Below are 14476 nucleotides of genomic sequence, written 5' to 3'. Positions count from 1 at the left end.
TATCAATTGCAGTAGTTTGGACATAATGTTCCACTCATTATTTATATTTTTGGCAAACAGTTTGAATAATATTATGCTTATTTTTAATGTTTTGTTACACCTATAAGATGGGACTGTTTCTCATCCATAAACAGGCAGAGTAGTTTCTCTTAAAAACTCATTTTTAAGCCAAAAATGTTCGGGTGCTCTTTCAGTGCACTCACTGTCCAACTGATGCAGTTTTTTTGCCTGTACCTACAATTGTTCCAATAAAACTTTTAAAATAATCTTCTTCTTGATTACTTGTCATTATTTGAATAATTTCTTAAAACTTTGTAGTTTGGACACAGAAGAAACATGAACTTTCTACAGGAAATCCAAAGCATTCATGAATAACTCTGGAAAACTTAGAGATTGATTATGCAATAAAGACTAGAGAAGCAGTTTAGATCTTAATTTTTAATGATAGGTAGTAAATAAGGCAAGAGTGTAAAGGATCACTAGTGACAGAGAAGGGGATAAGGGGATAAAACCAGAATTTATGTTGTCCTAGTACGTATATGCTGCTGATAAATCAGGTAAAACGCTTCACATGAGCTACCTAACTGACACTTAACCGCATTAAACCTTCACTAAATAGTGCTAATAACATTCCCCCTGCAATCTAGTGGCTCCGTTTAGGATCAAGGCCGGCTGTGGGCGTTTTTAAGGCCGACAAACGCCGCCTACGGCGGCTGGTCGCGGCAGTGCGAGGGCCCGCTGGGGTTGTAGCTGGGGTGGAAGTCCATGTGCTCGTAGGCGGTGATGAAGGTGTCGGGGCCGGTGCAGTGGCTCTTCTCCAAGGACGTGTTCAGGCTCTCGTTCCTGCACATGCCAAACCTGCCCAGGTGATCCGAAAACGTGTGCGGGAGGGTGTGGAAGGAGTTCTGTGGGGGCGACAAAGGGTACGGGGTAAGAGGGGGGGTAGGGATGGTTTAAACACCAACATGGACAACACCTGCAAAGGCCGGCTGTGTGCAGGGCTGGACGCGGCTTTGGGCCGTGTCTGCATCCATCGGGGTGCTCCTACCGGCAGCTCGTGCACCGTGGGGGCCCTGCTGCCGTAGCTCTGGTTGGCGGTCCGGTAACGGGGGTGAGCCGGCGGCTGCCTGCGGGGGAGAGCAGAGATATTGCGGGGACAGAGCACAGCTATTGTGGGGAGCGGGGCCCGGCCGGCCCGGCGGCTGCCTGAGGGACAGAGCACAGCTATGGTGGGGAGCGGGGCCCGTGGCCGGGGTAGAAGGAGAGCTCCGGGCCGGCGCTCACCCGTAGCCGCGGTAGAAGGTGAGCTCCTCGAAGCGCCGGGGCACGCCCGGGCTGGGCTCGGCCATGGCGGAGCCGCCGGGCCGGGCCGAGCCGAGCCGGGCCGCGGGGATGGAGCGTTACCCGGCGACCAAAGGAGGAGGGCGGGGAGCGACCGTAACCGCCCCGGGGCGCGCCCGCCCCGCCCCGCAGGAAGCGGAAAGCGCCGCTGACCTTCCCCGCTCCTCCTCCTCCTCCGTCCCCGTGCCCTGCGGCGGGCTCGGAGCATGGCGCTGCCGCGGCTCCTGCGGGCAGGTGAGCGGCGGGGCCCGGCCCGGCCCGGCCCGGAGCGCCCCGGCCACCCCCGTGTGACCCGCGTGTTTCTGTCCCGCAGCAGCACCGCGGCTCTACAGCACCGCCCCGGCCCCGGCCCCGGTCCCGGCCCCGGCAGGCAGCCGGCCCCGCGGTGAGTGCTGCCCTGGCACCCCAGCCCCGTGCGGTGATACGAACCGGGCACGGTGCGTCCTCCCGGCCCGTCCCCCTAAACGCAGTGAGTATTTGTTTCCCCTCTCTCAGCTGACGATGACAAGCTGCTGACAGAGCCTCTCAACCACCCCGACTTCTTCAGCGTGAAGGAGCTCTTCACCCTGAAAGATCTCTTTGATGCTCGGGTGCACCTGGGCCACAAAAAGGGATGTCGGCACAGGTGAGTGATGCTTTTCGTGATGCAGTGCTTGTTGACAGCAGGAATGCTTCTGCTGGATTGGTCTGAGCCTGGAGCTGCCCACACAGGGACACAGTGTGGGCACTGTGAGGATGTGGCGCTGGGACAGACACAGGGCTCTCTGTGCTGTCAGCCAGGAGCAGGAGCGTGGGATGGTTCCTCCCCCACATCCAGAAACACTCAATACCTGCACACCCCATCCCCGTGTCCCCCTGTGCCCCCGCAGGTTCATGGAGCCCTACATCTTCGGCTGCCGCCTGGACCAGGACATCATCGACCTGGATCAGACCATGCAGCACCTGCAGCTGGCCCTCAACTTCACAGCCCACGTGGCCTACCGAGGGGGCATCATCCTCTTCGTCAGCCGCCGGCGCCAGTTCTGCCACCTGGTCGAGAGCACGGCGCGGGCGTGCGGGGAGTACGCGCACACCCGCTACTGGCAGGGCGGGCTCCTCACCAACGCCAACATCCAGTTCGGCCCCGGCGTGCGCCTGCCCGACCTCCTCATCTTCCTCAGCACCCTCAACAACGTCTTCGAGCCGCACGTGGCCATCCGCGACGCGGCCAAGATGAACATCCCCACGGTCGGCGTGGTGGACACGAACTGCAACCCGTGTTTGATCACCTACCCCATCCCCGGCAATGACGACAGCCCCGCGGCCGTGGAGCTCTACTGCAGGCTCTTCAGGATGACCATCATCCGTGCCAAGGACAAGAGGCGGCAGAGCGAGGCCGTGGAGGAGCTGCAGAGAAAAGCCCAGGGCAAGTAGAGCCCCAGGGATGGGCTCGGTGCCTCTGCTCCGCTCCACGGGGCTGGCTCTGCATCCAGCACTGCTGTCGGCACAGCTGGCTGGTGGGGAGGGGGCCCCCAGCCCTGTGCACGGTGATCCCACAGCCATGGAGGGTTTCCAGATCCAAAAAATTGTCCAGAGCAATGCCAGGGAAAATGGAGCCAGACTCCTGTTCCTTGAGTTTGTCACTGTTGCAGGGAGTGCCACTGTCCTGTGGCTTTCCTGAGCTCATGATCTCACCTGAAACCACTTGTATCTTGCGTCTGTTCTTAGTAAATAAAGGGATTTATCCTTGTGATCTTTTTTTTTGGTTTTTCCCTAGTGGAATGGGATGGGGAGCCTGGCCAGGGCAGTCAAGGCAATGGGATGGATAGGATGCACCCAAGCTGGGGATATTTCAGGGTGGCTGATGCAGGATGAGAGGATCCCCAGTGGGGGTCAGAGGGTTCCACATTTGTCCTGGGACAGGCTGGGAGCCCAACCTTTGCCACCACGGGAGGTGAGGGACTCCAGGAGCAGCTGAGAAAAGGGATATCCATCTTTTAGTAGCCTCGTGTCTCCGTGGGAGGCCCTGGAGCAGTCCTGGGCAGGGATCCGTGTCCCATCCCCTGTCCCCTCCCGTGTCCCCGGCTGCGGTCCCCGCCCCGCCCGCTCCCTGCTCTGAGTCCTCCCGCCCGCCAGGGGGCGCTCTCGGGCGGAAGAGCGAGTGCGCAAGCGCGGCCGTTCCCCGCACTATATATTGAGGAGGTGCGGGATCTCTCGCCCTTTCGGTGGGCGCGGGGCGACGGGAGCGGCGCTGCGGTGCTGCCTCAGAGGGACTGGACCGGGACTGGGACCGGCACCGGCCTCAGCCTCTCCCGGCGCGGCCAGCGAGAATCCCCGCGTCCCTCATGCGCACCAAACCGGTGCTGGTGGAGGCGGCTCCACAGCTGCGCCTTCCCCCGCCATGTTCTGGCGGGGCTCCCTCAGGGCCTGTGCCGCTCTCCGCCGGCGCTGAGCGGCTGCGGCGGGAGGAACCGAGCGAGGTGAGGCTGGGAACGGCCCCTTCCCCTCAGCCCCGCGGCCCGGCCCGGCCCCGAGCGGCCCCGGGGCTCGGGGGGCTCCGGGAGCTGCCACGTGCGCTGCAAACCCCCAAATTGTGGAGTGCGCTGGAAGCAAAATCTATCGATCTGTCTATCAATATATTAATATGATGTTAATAATATGTCCATATATTGTGAACCGAATATATTGCAAGGTGTATATTTATATCTCTAATATAAAGCATACACAGATGTGTGTTTTTTTTAATATACTCCACTGAAAAAAGGCAGAAAATTCAGGGATTTCAGGTTTTCAATGATTTCAGTAGCTAATGTGAATCTTCAGTGGATATCATTCTTTTAACTGTTGTAATTCTGTGGTTTTTAGATAAATTGTGTGCTTCACCAAAAAAAGGCTGTTAGGCGATTATTAACAACATTTTTCCTTTGTTTTTCTTTTCTTTCTTCAGTCTGGCGGTGGACAAAAAATAAAGTGACCGGGATGGTGTGAGTTCAGAAATGCAGGGTAATCCTTCAGGAGGGGGCTGCCCAAGCAAGCTTCAGCCACCTTGCTGACTGTGAGTGGTGTGTTACACGTGGTATCTGCACATGCAGCAAATACCTTGCTAGCACTGCTTTTAAATAGTGATAAAATCTTCTAAATACAACAGAATCATGGAATGGTTTGGATTGGAAGGGACTCCTTCCACTCCCAGGCTGCTCAGAGCTGCATCCAGCTGGGCATTGAACACTTCCAGTGATGGACACCCACCCATAATTACATTTTTCCAGTGGTTTTGGGTTATTTGCTCCCCCCAGGCTGCCACTGGCGTTGCAGAGATGGCTGCTGTGGCATCTTTGTGTCAAAGAGTGGCAAGAGAGAGCCAGGCTATGTTCTACGCTCGTTTGTTCTGCACCCCGTGAGCAATCAGAGTGATTGATAGCCTGACATCCCTAATCAGCCTCATGGGAGACAGGGACACCAGCTCTGAACTCATTGGAATGTGGGGTCTGGGTAAGGGGAGGTTTGTTCTGTGCAGAGTGAGAGTTTCTGATCCTGTGGGTGCCACGTGTGTTACAGAAGAATAAGTGGAAGTGATCTGTAAAACCACGTGGTAACACTAGGAATTTATCATATCAGAAAATGAAAATACTCCTGTGCTGTTATTGATACCTTTTAAATTTTTGCTGCCAGTGAAAGAGTACCTGTGTAACCAGGCTTTGGGCTGTGTCTAAAGGCTGTCCATGCATTTCTCTCTTTTCCAGAGGCAGACCAGAGGAGCCCAGCCCAGGTGAGCTCCACTGCTGGAAGGTGCCAGCCCTGCCCAGGTGAGCTGCAGCGCTGTGAGGTGCCAGGGGGTGCCAGCCCTGCCCCATCTCGTGTTGCAGGCATGGCTGCAGTGCCACGTCTGTGTCATTCGGTGGCAGACAGCAACAGGCGAGGTCTTCCCTGGTGCTCTGAGCCCTGTGAGCTCTCAGGATTGCTCAACAACCTGACATTTCAGTTCTTTTCCTGCTCTCTTGCCTTTAATGGGGAATGGTGGAGGATGGGCACTGTCCTTCAGTCCTTCCCTTCCTCAGGGACGCCTTTTGCTGTGCCAGCTTGCTCCAAACCCTGTGCACAGGTGTCCCTGTATCCAAGTGGTGCTGTGTGTCACTGTCCCTTCTCGAGGGACACCGAGAGCAGCTCTGGGCACGCAGAGATTGTGACCCTGAGCTTTGCAGTGAGTAGCTCTGGCACTGCTGAATGGGAAACCTCATTAAACGGCCATTAGAAGGGCAGAGGGGCCTCAGTGGTGCAAAGTGAACCCTTCAACTGGCAAAAGTCACTGGCTGTGGAGAAGAATGTTAATGAGCTTATGGGGATGTGGTTCTGCTTGAGGATGTGGCTCTTTTATTTAAATTTCTTGACTTCTGTTAACCTGCAATCCGTGTTTGGGGTTTTTCATCAGGCTTTGCTCCCTCCAGGGGTCCTGCGTGGGCATGAGTGCTAATGAGTGTCTCTTTAGAACTCCCTGTGAGGCACAGCAGAACCATGAACATTTTCCTGATGGCATTCACTGGAACTGCCCTTCCCCAAGCAGCACTTCTGGGCCATGGAGATTGCTTTGCTGAAGGAAAAACTGGCTCTGAGCTGTGGAAAACGTGAATGTTTTACATGAAAGTGGTTTAGAGAGGAATTAAAAATCTCTCAGCACATAGCACAGCCCTTCATCATCCAGGACTGGTTTATGTCATGGCTTTAAAACTGGAATAAGCTCAGATTTTTTTTTTCCCTGCACTATTAATAGCTTGGCTGTGCACCAAGGTTGGCAAACTCACCTTGGATTTTTAGGGAGTGATGGAATAACCCAGAGCAGGCTCCAGCTATCCAGCTCTTAAATTATCCCTTTCCTCAACTCCCCCAGCCAGATACTTTTCCAAAAACCCTCTGATGTCCTGCCAAAGAGCTTCTCCTAATTTTGTGCCATGTCCTTCTGGGCTGAAGGAAATCCCTGTCTCAAAGTTTCCTTGTGAACCCTGATAACAGCCTTAAAATGTTGCATTTTATATTTAATCTTTATTTCCTCTGGGATGTGAAAACTCTTGGGACAGACCCAAGACAGTGAGGGCAGCAGAGTCTGCATGGCAAGGGTTAATTAGCTCATTAGTGTTGACTTTATTGCTCCCTTTTCTTGCCTGTTTTTCAACTTTCCTGACATCCTGGGCCTTATATTTATTTGCAGATTATGCCTTGAGCTGCAGAATGTCTGACAAACTGAGAACTGCTTGGCAGCATCCACATCTGATGGCTTGGAGATTCCTGAAACTTGATCATCTGTGTTTTCTCTGCATGGTTAAGAAGGATTTAAAAAAAAAAAAAAAACTAAATAAAGATGCCACCTACAAGACTGAAAGGATTATGCTGTGTGTTTGTAATGCTATTTTTTAACCATTCTAGGATGTAAGACTTTGTGGATATGAGAATTTAGGATTGTTTTTGAGCAATTTCAGGTTTTACCTCCATCCTCTTGAGCACAAAGGGGATCCACTGAGATCAGATTATCAGTTTTGGAGTGTCCTGGCTTTTCTTCCATCTCCTGTGGGGAATCTGGAGGAATTTAAGTGTAAAACAGCTTTGCCTTGACTCATTTCTCTCCTGTATCCCAGAGTGGTTTGTAAACTGCACTCACTTTGTGCTTCTTATTAGTGATGAGCAGAATTCCTGGGAGTGTCCAGGGCCACAGGGGATGTGCATTAATGGAACAATTGCTGTCACAAGTGACTTTATTTCAATTAAACTGTCAGGGCCTGGTCCCTCAGCTACAGGAGCCACCTCTTCATAAATATTTAGAGAGGTTCTGCTGTTGGGGAAATTGTTTTCCTCCAGTTCTCCAGGTGCTTTAGCACTGCTTTGAGGGAAGGGAACAGCAGGGATTTAGTGGGAGTAAACCATGGAGGGAAGGATGGAAAATGGCTTTTCTGCCGCCCTGAGGAGGGGATTTTGGCGGGGGCTTGGGTTCCTCTGCAATGGCAGGAGGAGCTGGGTTTGTCAGGGGAGCTGTTGCCATGGGGATGCAGGACAAGGGATGAGGAGCCTGGAGCCTCATTGCAGAATTCCAGCCCTGCCTTCCCTCCCCTGCACCTGCAGACAGGGCCTGGATGGTGCCCATACCCAGTGCAGGCTGAGGAGCCCTTCAAACCTGAATCCCCCCAGCTGTTGCCATGGGGATGCAGGACAGGGGATGAGGAGCCTGGAGCATCCTTACTCAATGCCAGGGAATTTCAGCCCTGCCTTCCCTCCCCGCACCTGCAGACAGGGCCTTGGAGGTGCCCATACCCAATCCAGGCTGAGGAGCCCTTCAAACACAGAATCCTTGGGAGTGCCCACCTTCTCCATGGATAAATCACATTCCACAGGCCACTCCTCAGCAGGGACTGAGCCCTGCTGGACACAGAGCACTCCTAACACCAAAATCTGCCCAGTGAGAGGTGATGAGGAGCCTAAAGAACCAACAGAAGGAAAATCCTGATCTTTGTCCCCTAAGGGCTCCTAAATTTGCTGCAGTGTCAGGTGTATTTTTATTTTGTGATGGCACATCAGCTGCATGCTCGCTTCCCTAAGGAATTGTTGGCAGGAGAAGCAGCACATGCTCCAGCAGCAGGAATATGGCTGTGCTGGGAACAGAGCAACCTTGGGGGAGTTTATCCAGCTCTTCCTCCCTGCCCAGAGCTGTAGGATTGCTGTAATTGAGCATTCCAAGGAAACAGCCATAGTTGGAGCCCTGGGAGCACAGACACAGCCAAAAAGAAATGTCTGGAGACCTGCTAAAAGCTTTGCCTGGAAATTCATTTTAATAATGAGAGAAGCACTGGATTATTCTGGTATTAACCTTCAACCTCTGCAGGGCAAGCCCAGCTTAGTTTTTGGAGAATTAAACGGAGGGGTTGGCTTATCCCTGCTCTGAGCGTGGTGGGCAGTGACACCCGAGCACACGGAGGGGTCACAACGTTCGTGTTTAGCCCTTTGCCTTTAAGCCATCCTTGGCCTCGGCCGCTTCCAGAGCGGACACGTGAGGGAATGGCTTGTGCTGCCAATTCCTCACCGGGGGCAGGAGCAGCTGGGGGGAGCCTCTCACAAGCCTCGGCATCACCGTCAGGGTCAGGCACTTAAAAACGGAACCAAAGCACTGCCACGATTCTCCACGGTGCAACAGACAGCTGATCTGCTTCCTGTGTGACAGCTGGAGCTGATGGCAGATGACTCAGACACTTAAGGAGAGGCTTTTGAAAGGGGAAATCTACCTTTTCCTCCTTTTTAGATCACAGTACTTAACAGGCTGCTGTTTGGCTATTGATGGACGGGTGTGATTCACATAAAAGCTGTTTATTTACATCAGAGCCGTTCCTCAAAAGGAGATGTGACAAGTACAGCATGAATGATTCATTCCCATCGCTTTGCTCTGCTTTCCTGCTCATCAAGGAACAGTTTGATGCATCCAGCTGGGCTCTGCTTCCTCATCCCTTTCCGCGTCTCCTTCCTCCCCCAAGCCTGCTCAACCCAGCTCAGTGTCCCAGCTCTGCTCCTGCCGACCCATCCCTGATGCTGCTGGGTGGTGCAAGTCACGATGTTGGTTTTCCATGAAGGAGAAGGGGCTGCAGCTCTGCTGAACTCCCTGTGCAGGGTGTGTTTTTCCTGGGGAGGAGAGGATGGAGAAACAGGCCTTCAGCCCTTGGACCTCGCTCCAAGCTCACAGATTGGAAATTCCAGGGCCGTGCTTCCCCCGTTAGGAATATTTGGTGTTGGAAATCTTCTTCCAGAGCAAGGTCTTGAGGTTGTTGAGCACGAGGGAGTGGTGCACTTCCATCTGGCTGGCCAGGCCACTGAGGGTCATGCAAGTTCGGAGCTGTTTCTGCAGCTCTTCCTTCAGCTCCAGGGGAGCTCCATAGAGCAGATAGTCCTGCAGCAGCCCGCACACCTTGGCCAGGTTGGGCTGCACCACGTCGCTCTTGCACTGCTTCAGGAGTTTGTCACACGTGGCCGTGCAGTCCCGCCCGTAGGTGCAGTCCCCGTTCTGCTCACAGTGCCGGCCCTTGAGGAAGCCTCTGATTGTCATCTCCGTGGCCACCTTGCGCAGGTTGACCATCTTGAAGTCGAACTTGTCATTGTAGCCCACGTTCCTGAGGCTGCTCTCGCAGATGTAGAAGCTGCCGTAGGTCCCGTGGAAGATTTCCTCCACGAACTCCAGGAGGCCGATGGCGATCTTGGCGCGCCGGGGCCAGGCCGGCGCAAACCACTGGTGGATGAGCTGGTGGGCGAGGGAAGGCAGCAGGGACTGCAGGAAAGGGGGGACATCCACCCCGTACAGGGAGGTGTGGGGGATCTTCTCGGTGACATAAAGGTCCCCACAGTGCCCCAGCAGCTTGGCCGTGTGCTCCTTCTCGTGCAAGGAGAACATGAGGAGGAACTCGTTGAGCTGGAGCAGCGCCCAGATGGATTTGGCCTCTGCCAGGGACACCTTCCCGTCACGGTTCACGTCTGCCATGGTGATGATCCGGCTCACCAAGGCGGGAAGAGATGGCTGATCCCCCAGCTTGGACTGCAAACAGCACAAAATTGGCATCAGACCCTCACAGCTCTCCATGTTTGGGTGTCACATCACAAAACAGAACTGGGGGAGCAAAGAACTGAGCTGGGGAGGAGGAGGAAATGGTGACACCCCAGAAAATGCCACACAATGTGTGGGCATCCAGCTCCAGCAGAATTTTACCAGCCTCAGGGCTGCTCTAGAGCTGGAACCCCACCACTGCTGCAGAAGCCCCAAGAGGGGAAACTACCAGAGCCACCAAATCAGCTCTGCCCAGCACAGATGCCACCCAACAGGGTAACTACCAGGACCACCAAATCAGCTCTGCCCAGCACAGATGCCACCCACAGCCGTGGCACAGCCACCTCCAGAGATGCTGCTACTGAAATCTCACAGATAAGAACTCATTTTCTCCACTAATCACTGCATGGCACTGGCACCAGCAGTGGATGGGCGGCACAGGATGGAGGAGCTCTCGTTCAAAGGGAAGGAAAAACAGTTGGTGTTTCTGACTCACAGGGCTGTGGATCCCACAGGGCCCTGCACTGACCTTCAGGAAGTTGAGGAGCATCTCCTTGAACTCGTCCATGGAGGTTCCCCGGGTGGGTTTGTCGAAGAGCACCACGTCCCTCCTGGGCACGGAGTCCGGGCGACTCTCGGCCCTCAGGGCTTCCCCGATGCCACATTTGATGATCACCTCCCTGTCCCTCCAGAGCCCTCTGTACACCTGGAGCACAGGGAAGGGCACAGCAGGAGGAGGGAGCTGGGTGCTGGTTTGGGATGGGCACAGGGGGAGATGTGCAGGGTTTGGGGCTGGTGCCCAGCCCTGGCATGGCTGGGGGGCACGGACCTACCTGCTGGCTGGGGGAGGAGGAGAGGCAGCGCTGGAACAGGAGGCCACGCTCCTCACACAGGTCCTTGCACGTGGAGCCAGAAATGATCCCTTTCTTGTACTGGTCACACTGGGGAGGGCAAGGACAGAGAGGAGCTGAACAGGGACAGATTTCTACTGGCCCTTAGGGGTGGCTCAGTGCCTTGGGCTGGCAGGGACCCCTGTGCTGCTGGAGGGATCTCAGGGAGTTGTTCCTGGCTGCTGCTGCTGCAAATCCAGGGGCTTGGGAGAACTTCCTGCGCTGGAGGAGAGGGCAGTGTGGAGTTGGGTGAGGAAGCTCAGGCTGCTCAGCAGAGCCAGGCTGGCCCCAGTCCTGGGGGTGGCAGGGACAGGGACAGACAGTGGCTCTGATCCATGGCCAGGCTGGAGCTGGAGACATCCCTGGGCAGGAAAGGCTGCAGCTCTGCAGCTCCTCAGCGAGGGCACAGCAGCCTCAGGGCTGGAAGCTGGAGCTGCAGACATTCACTGCATCTTTTCCCTTTTTTTTTTTCTGCTGTGGATGGGAATTAACCCTTGGACCTGCTCACAGAGGACACGACCAGACACGGAGCCTGATAGCCCCAGCTCCGAGCAGGAATTAGCGCCCAAGACCCCGCGGTCGGAGTCAGGCAGAAAATCAAATTAAACGATCGTTGCTGTTGTTATGGCAATTCCTGCCTCCCTTCTCTGCTGAGGGATTGATCAACGAGGCTTGTTCTGACACAGCCCAGCTCCCCCTCCTCTCCTGGGCTGGGCTGAGACCCACTCCCATGCCAGGGGCACACACAGCACTCCTGGGGACACGCCATGGGGAACATGGAACATACTACAATCCCATGGAACTACACTGCAAACCCCAAACAGGGCAAAACACACAGAGCCAGGCAGCCACACAGAGCTCTGCTGCTTTCCTTAGGGCTGCTCAGCAGCCACAGACAGGTACCATGGACTGAGTGCTCCCTTTTCCTCCCGCTCTGCAGAGCCCAGAGGGGGCTGTTGTGGTGCTGTCCCTGCCCACAGATCCTGCTCCCTGCCCTGCCATTCCAGCTTCACCTGCAGACATGGATGTGCCCACGCCTGCCTTGGCTGCTTCCCTCTGCCATCTCACAGAATTGTTTCACCGTCACCCTGGCAGGGTAAGGTCACCCCTCCTGCTCTGAGCCCTGTGCCATGCTGGGGACAGCAGCTGCCAGGAGGGCTCCTCCTCCCAGCTCTGGGGCTCCCACAGCCCCAAACAGGACAGGAGCCAGGGGGCTGTGGTGCCACTCACGATGATCATCCGGCAGACGTGGCCGCGGCACAGCTCCGAGTAGGACGCGTAGTGCATGTAGGCCACCCAGCTGCCCACGAAGATGCCCAGCCACACCACCAGCAGGTACTTCACCTTGATGCCTGGGAGGCGGCCCTGCAAGGCAAAGGAAATGCTGTTGAAACCCTTTTGGAAGGGCAGGGCATTGCCCAGGGCAGCACAGCTGGCCAAGGACAGCTCTGCCACACAAACCGACCTGAGCGCTGGGGAAACCTTCAGCCTTTTTTATATATATATTCATCAGTCTCTTATGCAACTCCTGCTGCAAGTAGGTCACTTAAAATTCCCTAAAAGCAGGGGGATTAGCAGGCTGAGCTGCAAGGAGCTGGATGCTGTGCATGCCTGGGAGCTGTGGCCACATCCTCCTGCTCTCCTGCCCTGTGCAGGGCTGGGGTATCCCAGTGGGGCTGCAGGAGCTCTGTTCCTGTTTGGGGGGGACCCCTCTCAGCAGAACCCCCCCTTTAGAAAGCCCCAAGGGCAGGGGAAGCTCCAAACAGCAGTTCCTGTGTGGGAGTGGGTGAGTAACAAACCTGGGAGCTCACAGGTGATGCTCTGTGCAAACAACTCGGAGGCTCTCAGCAGGATTTTGGGTTTTTGGCTTTGTTTCCTTCCCCCTGACCCTGGCACAGCAGCACTGCTGCCATCTGGCCTCCTGCAAGAGAGACTGCTCACCTGGCTCATGAAACGGAGCAGATCCCAGCAGTTCCAAAGGGCAGGGAACGAATCCTCGCACTAAACAAACACTTCCACCCCTTTTCTGTAGGTAATTCTACAGAATCCCTGGCCTTTGACCACCTCCAAACCCTCCTCACGACCTGCTGCTGGGATAGGGCTGGATCTGGGTGGGTGCAGCACCTTTAAAACCTGCCAAGGATCCTGGCTTGGGTCTTGTAGCCCAAAACCACTCCCCACTCCAAAATGCTCCTCCTCAGCCCCTTTCCAGGAGCTGTCAGGGCTGTGGGAGCCACAGGAATGGGCAGAGAGGGTGAGAGCAGGCAGGTCTGCCTCGAGATCGTGACATTTCTCCCATTAATTGGAAACCCTAAAGTGTGAAGAGGACCAGGGTGCCCAGCTTGCCTGTGAAGCAATGGCACTGCTAATTAACATGAAATTAAATTAAAAGAGAAGCCAAGCACAGCCAGGACTTGGCAAAGACAAAGTGTAGGTGGCTGCTCCTGTGAGGTGAGAAGCAGCCCATGGCCCTGAAGTCAGGCACACTGAGACCTTGAGATCCCCCCAGCACAGGAGCCCCCCAAAACTCAGTAAAGGGGCTTTTCCAGGGACTTCCCACTAGAGATATGTCTTGTAGAACCCTGGAATAGCCAAAATGTCACTTTTTACTTATTCTGACTTAGAATCCATCCTGTAGCAGAAGGGGAGTCAGGACTGCTGCCTGAGCATGGCATGGGGAGCTCTGGCTTCATCATTGCCTAAAGGGTGGAAAGAAATGTGGGATTGGGGGATGCATTTCAGTGAGAGATTTCCCTTGAGATTTGCTTGGATTTTGGATTGTGAGGGTTCCTCCAGTGCCTCAGTCTCAAGACACAGGAGATTCTCTCCCCGTTGCCTTCCCTGCACTGAAGGGTGTTACCCTGCGAGAGTTGCTGTGTTTAGTTTTAGAGTGACTCTGGAGGATATGAAAGTGACTTTGGGCTGGGGCTGACTTCAAAGGCAAAATGGATGCAGCATCAACAAAATCCTGCTCCATCCCTGTGGCTCCCCGGGGAACACGGAGGTTGTTTCACAGCACTCCCAGCTCTGCACCCACCTCCTGCCAGCACCCTCTGCCCACCGGGTATCCCCTCCCTCATCCCCTCCGGGATAACCCCTCTGGTCCAGGATCTCTGCCACAGTCAGGCTTTCCCATCCCAGGCTGCAGAGAACACCCCCATTCCAGCATCCCTGACATCCTCAGCATCCCTGGAGATCTGAGGGAGGTGCCCGGCCCTCGGAAGCTCAGGGATGGGAAGAGGACGGAAGATAAAGAAAGAGAAGGAAGGAGCCATCCCTGCCCTGCTGCATTGGCGGCTTCACCGAGCGCTGCGGGCTGGGCTGCCCCGGTGCTCCGCGGCTCCGGCACGGCGGAGCGGGCGCGGGTTATGCAACCGCTGCGGCCCCGGCTGCCGCTCCAGACCCCCGATGTGCCGGTGCCCGGCCCCGAGCTCCTCGCACCGGCGTCGGGGGAGCCGAGGCGGAGCGTCCCTTTGTGCACGGCCGGTGCCAGCATGCGGAGACGGGCGTCCCCGAGCCCGCATCCCAGCGCATCCCCCCGGCCCGGCGCATCCCCGAGCCCGCATCCTCCACCCCGGCGCATCCTCGCTCCGCCGGTACCTGCAGGCCCTTGGAGAAGGGGCAGAACAGCACCAGATGCACCAGCCGCCGGATCCTCCGCATGCTGCGGGCGCCCCGCGGCCGCGGGCCTCAGGCTCCG

General features: G+C 55.8%; 3 protein-coding genes, 1 long non-coding RNA gene and 2 other non-coding genes across 6 annotated transcripts; 4 read left to right on the top strand and 2 right to left on the bottom strand.

The window, feature by feature from the left end:
• Positions 1-456: 456 nt before the first annotated feature.
• Positions 457-1465, bottom strand: PIERCE1 (piercer of microtubule wall 1). The gene is made up of 3 exons (XM_058818349.1): positions 1285-1465; positions 1049-1127; positions 457-905 (listed from the first exon to the last, which is right to left on the bottom strand). The coding sequence occupies exons 1-3, from the start codon at positions 1347-1349 to the stop codon at positions 705-707; spliced, it is 345 nt and encodes a 114-aa protein (XP_058674332.1). The 5' UTR covers positions 1350-1465; the 3' UTR covers positions 457-704.
• Positions 1466-1547: 82 nt separating this feature from the next.
• On the top strand, positions 1548-3051 carry MRPS2 (mitochondrial ribosomal protein S2). The gene is made up of 4 exons (XM_058818497.1): positions 1548-1575; positions 1655-1726; positions 1837-1966; positions 2211-3051. Exons 1-4 carry the CDS (start codon positions 1548-1550, stop codon positions 2752-2754), a joined length of 774 nt encoding a protein of 257 aa, XP_058674480.1. The 3' UTR covers positions 2755-3051.
• Positions 3052-3558: 507 nt separating this feature from the next.
• LOC131566959 (uncharacterized) lies at positions 3559-6719 on the top strand. Its single transcript, XR_009275607.1, has 4 exons — positions 3559-3800; positions 4268-4375; positions 5064-5126; positions 6524-6719. It is a non-coding gene; the product is annotated as an uncharacterized LOC131566959 (long non-coding RNA).
• LOC131567041 (small nucleolar RNA SNORA17) lies at positions 4617-4750 on the top strand. Its single transcript, XR_009275615.1, has one exon. It is a non-coding gene; the product is annotated as a small nucleolar RNA SNORA17 (small nucleolar RNA).
• Positions 5165-5298, top strand: LOC131567042 (small nucleolar RNA SNORA17). The gene has a single exon (XR_009275616.1). It is a non-coding gene; the product is annotated as a small nucleolar RNA SNORA17 (small nucleolar RNA).
• Positions 6720-8124: 1405 nt separating the features above from the next.
• On the bottom strand, positions 8125-14476 carry DIPK1B (divergent protein kinase domain 1B). The gene is made up of 5 exons (XM_058818298.1): positions 14377-14476; positions 12007-12141; positions 10720-10827; positions 10416-10592; positions 8125-9877 (listed from the first exon to the last, which is right to left on the bottom strand). The coding sequence occupies exons 1-5, from the start codon at positions 14437-14439 to the stop codon at positions 9065-9067; spliced, it is 1296 nt and encodes a 431-aa protein (XP_058674281.1). The 5' UTR covers positions 14440-14476; the 3' UTR covers positions 8125-9064.

Source organism: Ammospiza caudacuta, chromosome 21, assembly GCF_027887145.1.
Source record: "Ammospiza caudacuta isolate bAmmCau1 chromosome 21, bAmmCau1.pri, whole genome shotgun sequence".
Taxonomy (NCBI): domain Eukaryota; kingdom Metazoa; phylum Chordata; class Aves; order Passeriformes; family Passerellidae; genus Ammospiza; species Ammospiza caudacuta.
Note: the sequence above shows the minus strand (reverse complement) of the source record. Positions and strands in the feature narration are given on the sequence as shown.

Excerpts from the sequence above, each read along its gene's own strand:
- PIERCE1 (XM_058818349.1), bottom strand. The coding sequence starts at position 1,349 with ATGGCCGAGCCCAGCCCGGGCGTGCCCCGGCGCTTCGAGGAGCTCACC. Across the intron at positions 1,128-1,284 it reads ACCTTCTACCGCGGCTACGG|GCAGCCGCCGGCTCACCCCC; the intron begins GTGAGCGCCGGC and ends TCTCCCCCGCAG. Across the intron at positions 906-1,048 it reads CCACGGTGCACGAGCTGCCG|AACTCCTTCCACACCCTCCC; the intron begins GTAGGAGCACCC and ends TCGCCCCCACAG.
- MRPS2 (XM_058818497.1), top strand. The coding sequence starts at position 1,548 with ATGGCGCTGCCGCGGCTCCTGCGGGCAG. Across the intron at positions 1,576-1,654 it reads GCCGCGGCTCCTGCGGGCAG|CAGCACCGCGGCTCTACAGC; the intron begins GTGAGCGGCGGG and ends TCTGTCCCGCAG. Across the intron at positions 1,727-1,836 it reads GGCAGGCAGCCGGCCCCGCG|CTGACGATGACAAGCTGCTG; the intron begins GTGAGTGCTGCC and ends CCCCTCTCTCAG.
- DIPK1B (XM_058818298.1), bottom strand. The coding sequence starts at position 14,439 with ATGCGGAGGATCCGGCGGCTGGTGCATCTGGTGCTGTTCTGCCCCTTC. Across the intron at positions 10,828-12,006 it reads ACGTCTGCCGGATGATCATC|TGTGACCAGTACAAGAAAGG; the intron begins GTGAGTGGCACC and ends TGCCCTCCCCAG. Across the intron at positions 9,878-10,415 it reads TGCTCCTCAACTTCCTGAAG|TCCAAGCTGGGGGATCAGCC; the intron begins GTCAGTGCAGGG and ends TGCTGTTTGCAG.